Source organism: Chelonoidis abingdonii, chromosome 6 (assembly GCF_003597395.2).
Source record: "Chelonoidis abingdonii isolate Lonesome George chromosome 6, CheloAbing_2.0, whole genome shotgun sequence".
Lineage (NCBI taxonomy): Eukaryota > Metazoa > Chordata > Testudines > Testudinidae > Chelonoidis > Chelonoidis abingdonii.
In genome coordinates this window covers 14152608-14158607 of record NC_133774.1, presented here as the reverse complement: position 1 = coordinate 14158607, position 6000 = coordinate 14152608, and the positions used below count along the sequence as shown (strand labels likewise).

General features: G+C 42.4%; 1 protein-coding gene across 1 annotated transcript in view; it reads right to left on the bottom strand.

Moving 5' to 3' along the window:
• KATNAL2 (katanin catalytic subunit A1 like 2) overlaps nt 1-6000 on the bottom strand; it is an 81329-nt gene that overhangs the window by 43339 nt on the left and 31990 nt on the right. Inside the window, exons 7-11 of the mRNA XM_032798467.2 lie at nt 4726-4824; nt 3683-3760; nt 2587-2685; nt 1982-2045; nt 286-404 (exon numbers count right to left, since the gene is read on the bottom strand). Coding sequence (XP_032654358.1) covers nt 286-404; nt 1982-2045; nt 2587-2685; nt 3683-3760; nt 4726-4824 — 459 coding nt within the window. The remainder of the gene's footprint in view (nt 1-285; nt 405-1981; nt 2046-2586; nt 2686-3682; nt 3761-4725; nt 4825-6000) is intronic.

Below are 6000 nucleotides of genomic sequence, written 5' to 3'. Positions count from 1 at the left end.
TTATCATGTAAAGCAACCATAAACACATGAAAAGACCTAGGTTTACAATTTATGATTAAAACTCTACTATCTACACAATATACATAGACATAAAATGTAAAAACTTAAATATCTTAGAAACAGTAGCCAATCGGTTGTTTTAATTGTCATATTTGAATTCAGCACATCAAAATACATAATAAATACTACATTTTATCTCTGAAGCAGACGACTTCTCAAAAATTGTAGACCAGTGTTACATGACACCTGTTAGAGTACAATGAATATGAAGATAACAATTCTTACCCGGACAAGTTTTTCTGAATCACCCCTCCATTTGCTGACAATAGTGGATGCTGAAATGTTGAAGAAAGTTGTATTGCATTCAGTAGCAACAGCCTTAGCAAGCAGAGTCTTTCCAGTACCTACCAGCAACAGGGATGAGGAAATTCACTCTGACTAAATAAAATGTAAACATAGGAATAACTCCTTTCATCTTCTTACTAGTCAGAAAATGAACAAGGACAGCAAGAGTGGAAATGCAATTAGAACTATTTGGAGAAAAAATGGTAATGCAGGACTTCAAGTCACAGCACTATTGACAAATACATTCAAATAGTTTCTGAGGCACTATATATTGAAATGAACAGAGCACCTCCATGGGCTGTCTTGTGGCAAATAAATGCAATCACATACAAGACCAGAACCAATGCTATTTCACTGGGGCAGGCAGCAGCTTATCTAACACACTAATAGTTCTAGACTCCCCAGATGCTCTTAGGTTATGTCTACACTAAAAACACTACAGTGTAGACACTTGCTACAGCAAGGGAGGAGTTCTCTGTCCCTGTAATTAATTCATCTCCCTGAGAGGCAATAGCTAGGTCTATGGAAAAAATCTTCCCAGTACTATCTATACCAGAGGTTAGGTCAGCATAAATGTCTCTCTCAGGGCTGTGTATTTTGCATGCTGCTGAAAGTTTTCAGTGTAGACCAGCAATCAGTGTCTAGGTAACTTTCCAGTGGTGCCTGTGAGGGTGACAGATAGTGTGGAGAGCAGCCTAGATAGTGAGAGCATTTGGAAAGACTGCAGAAGTTTTGTGGTGCAGGACAGCCTCCATCCCTGCCAGGGCCGGCTCCAGGCCCCAGTGCGCCAAGCACATGCTTGGGGCGGCATGCCGCGGGGGGTACTCTGCCGGTTGCCAGGAGGGCGGCAGGCAGCTCCGGTGGACCTCCCGCAGGCATGCCTGCGGAGGATCTGCCGGTCCTGCGGCTTCGATGGAGCATCCACAGGCATGCCTGCGGGAGGTTCACCGGTCCCATGGCTCCAGTGGAGGATCCGCAGGCACACCTGCGGGAGGTCCACCGCAGCTCCGGTGGAGCATCCGCAGGCATGCCTGCGGGAGGTCCACCAGAGCCGCGGGACCAGCGGACCCTCAGCAGGCACGCATGCAGGAGGTCCATCAGAGCCGTGGGACCGGCGAGCGGCAGAGCACTCACCGCGGCATGCCGCCGTGCTTGGGGCGGCAAAATGGCTACAGCCGGCCCTGATCCCTGCTAGCAGGAGACCAACACCATTTTCAAAACTAACTCCTAAATGAGGAAAAGGGGGAGCTGGGACATTTTTCCAGGAAGGCATAGCCCAAGCCAGATTTATCGCTCTTCGAAGGTCAGTCCCAGCCAAATTAGGACTATTGGCAACTATGGCAAATGGAGCAACAATATGAAATTGACATGCTCTGATTATACTTGAAGTCAAGAGTGTTGGTTGGAGGGAGGATTTAGGTGCAGAAATATTCTAGAGTTGTGGGAACTCTGGATGTGGCAAGAGGTAGACTGAAGGGCTAAACTCCATGTCACCAAGTAAATTTGTTATATTAGTATATTGGATCAAATCAGCAAGAAGCTCTTAATATGCATTTATAATTCATCTGTTTGGATAGAAACAAAAGTAGCAATATATGTAGATACACCTATATTTATAGTATAAAACTATTTCTACCTGGAGGTCCATATAGTAATAATCCTTTCCAAGGGGAGAGAATCCCAGTAAACAGCTGTGGGTACTGTGGAAACAAAAGAGCAATTCAAGGATTAAAAATATAAAATCTGAGTCAAAATGCTATTTTTTGCAACAATCCTGTACATGCAGGAAATCTAGCAAACTAGAGGAGAGGAAAACCAGAAGAATTACATAATAGATTTCACCATACAAAATGCTACATTTAACCAGATGAAATCTATTTTAAATGTATTTTTCATGTTTTTAATTTTGTATAAATGGGTATAGGTTGCTATTCTCTTCAGTAATTCATTTTCCTATGGCATGATGTGTCTGGCAGCTTTTCTTTAGGCAAAATTCCCACAGAATAAGTACTAACGGACTGGGCTTTTTCTATCCAGCAGCAGCGTATTTGTATATGAAAAGTTACATGGGGTGTCAACTTAAATTCCATTTGCTGACTAGGAACTGCATTCAGAAAAGAACAGATACAGTCAGAGCTATGAGACAGCACTTTACAAGAAAAATGTTAACTAGCTGGTGATATTTTGACCATGATAATGTACAGAAATGGTGTCCAGTACTAAAGCTATTTAGAGCCTTACCCTTATAGGATACACAACTGCTTCCTTGACTAACCGCTTGGCTTCATCAAGTCCAATAATGTCATCCCACTTTATATTTGGATTATGAAGATAAATGTCCTGCAATGCACATTTGATCATTTTTAGAAAAAATAATGTTTTCCTGTACAAATATAATAAACCCAGAAGTAGCAAAACAGCCCACTTATACCAACGTGTGAAGTACCAAGGTGTGAAGTACATATTAAATGATACAAACTGTTTAATGTACAGTATAGGCTCGTAAATGTTAGCTCACAAAAGGGAAGCACTGGACACACACAACAGAAATTCTCAGAAAAAAACGCTTTATGGCTGGCTGTCATTGAAGCCAATGGAGATTTGCCATTGGTTTTAAGGGAAGCACAGTAATGACCACAGTGGATGAGACCAATGAGCCATTTCTTCAACAGTGGCTAGTATCAGATAATTCAGAGCATGGTGCAAGAAACTCCTTAATGGATAATTATGGAATAATCCACCCAGGGAGAACATTCTATATAATAATTAGTCTAAGCCCTGAAAGAGTTCATTCAGATAATTTCATTCCATTCATCAAATTACCTAATCCATTTAAATCTTTCTAAGATCTTGGCAGATCCTTCTAATATTTTGTGGCAGTGCATTTCACAGATGAATTTTTGAGTAAAAAGAAAAATCACATCCTTAATGTAATTCGTTGGGGACTTAATTGGGACCCCACTGCTGAATCAGGGTCTTAATCTATGTCACTGACTTCTTCAGCCATCTTGGTAATATGTTAAAGGTTTTCTTTACAGCTGACTAATGTACAGTTTCTATAGAAAGGACATAGGGAAAAACAATGCTGGTCTTGTAAGTACAGCTCCAACAGCTTGGAGTGGTCAGTATATCCCCCAGCCCCACGAGGAAGAGTGTTCTACATTATTTCTGTGTGTTCTAGGCCAGGCAAAAATCTTTTCTAGCATCATTACATGCAATGAAGGGAAAACACATTGGGTCTAATTTATCATTGCTGTAATTTTAATGGAGATACACCAGGAAAAAAAAAACTGGTCTGGTACCATCAAGAATGACTGAAATGAAGATCCAATCTTACTCTGCTTATAACCGTTGCAAGTTCTCTCATATCACCACTCATGCCGATAAAAGCACTCAGAGGTTTTAACAATCGTTCCTAAAAAGACAGAAATAAGTGGGTGTCAACAATTTATTTCAGTAAATTTTTAATACAAATTATGAAGCAGTTTCAAAACAGTACCACGCTGAGGCAAAAATGTTAAAGGTACAAATAATAACAATGACACTGAAATAAGTCATATTTGAAATGCCCCCATAGCTCTTCACTATAAGGGTAAGCCATTATAGGAGATCTCCCTAAGTCCTAATGTGTGAAGTTATGACTTAGGGCTGGATTCTGCCACCCTTACTCACAGCAAGTAGCTCCCTTACTCCACAAACAGTTCTATTTATCTCAGCATAAGGATGGCAGAACCTGATTTGCAGGGATTAAGGCCCATGAGGAATATAAACGACTGTTATCACACTTTCTCATGTGCTGTTTTAAAGAATGAAGTTCCTTTCAAGTGTAACAGGCAGCCCCAGACTGGGTGAGAAGGGGTGATTTTGCCGGCGGCTTTGGCTTGTGGCAGGCAGCGGTGGCCTTGACCGAAAACCTCTACTCCAAAGATTTTAGTGTCCTGGGGAAGGGCTAAAATAGAGAGATGTCAGTACTCTGCCATAAATTTGGAGACAGAAGGAACTGCTGGCTGGAACTTGAACACAGAGGGAAATAGTCTGTCCCTACTGAAGTCAGGGGCAAGGATTTCACCCAGATCTGTTTTGTGGAGCTCTGTAAATTGTGCTATATTTGTGAACTATAAGACGTGATTTGTATTTGCCACAAACACCCCTGTTCGGGAAGTACAAAAATGTCAACAAATTAGACTAGTGTTAGTGTCCATTCATTGCTTTTTCAGCAAGGACATAAGCCACTCCAGAAAATCAAACCCTTCTTCACTACTTGGAAGTTGGGACCATGTCAATTATGGTATTTTACTTTACTTTTGTTCCCTATTGCATAGTTCAGTGCATAGTTACTTCTAAAGTTAATTTTATTAGATGGAAATAATAATCCCTTACTGAAGGATCTGGATCACAGTTAAGGCTGTTTGAGGCTACTTCATTTGATGCTCCTTTGATAGCATCTTGGATCATCCCACGGAAGTCAATTATTTGGCCCTGAAAGAAAAAAGAATAATGTAATAGGCTTAATCCTATCTAAATAAAGTATCTAATTTTATACTTAAACTTCATGAATTACACTTCTACCCCAATAGAAATCTCTCCTCAGGAGTCAAAAAATCTTACTGCATTATAGTTGAAACTGCATTATATCGAACTTGCTTTGATCCGCTGGAGTGTGCAGCCCTGCCCCTCTGGCTAAAGAGTGTTGGAGGGTGTTTTGTAGGTTGCTTACAAAGTCCAGAATGTTAGTTCCTGGAAAGGGTGTAAACCTCTCCCATTACTGCTTCACCAACTGTAATGGCCCTTTAACCTCGTGGCCATACACAAGCTCAAATGGTGAGAACCCTAAACTGCGATGTGGTACAGCCCTGTAAGCAAAGAGCACTGCGCATAGACAAGGTTCCCACCATGGAGTGTTCATTCACAAATTTACAGCATCAGTGGTCCCAAAGTTCATTAAACCTTTCCACCAGGCCATTGGTTTTGATGGTGTAACGGTAGCAACCAAGTGATCACCCCATGATTCTCCACAGTTCTTTCATGGCCCGCCAGGAAATTATGTTCCTGAATCCGTAAGGATAGTCGGACGGCCAACCTACCCTGGCAAAAATGTCTGCTTAGGACCTGGCACACAGTTTAGCCCTAGTGTTGCCCTACGCAGCTCACGCCTTCCGGCCATCTGTAGCAAAGCCACAAAAGTAAATTACTGCTTTCCTCTGGGGTCCTTTTTCGGAAAGGACCCAGAATTCCCACACTACCACCTTGAAATGGACCTCTATTATAGGGAGGGCTGGAGAGGGGCCTTGCCTGGTTTTGGGGCTTCTTCCCACCTTTGGCACAACCTCACAAGACCGAGCCCTACTCGGCACATCCTTACACCACCCCTCTCCAGTGGAAGGACTTCCCACACCTGTCTGGTTCTGTTCACCTCCAAGCCGCACGGGATATCATAGGCAGTAGAGAGCTTCACCCGGTACATAGTTGAACCACCCACGTTGTTTGTGGACGCCAGTTCTCCGGTGCCACATCAGAAAGAGTCCTTTATATAAAAGCCCTTGTTCATAAACAACCAGGACCGGTTAGAAGAGCAAGAAAGGCGGTGGGTGCTCCAGGCTGGCAGCCCAAGCTTTCTGAGGCGTCAAATCTGCTTCCGCTCAGAGTCGGAACTTT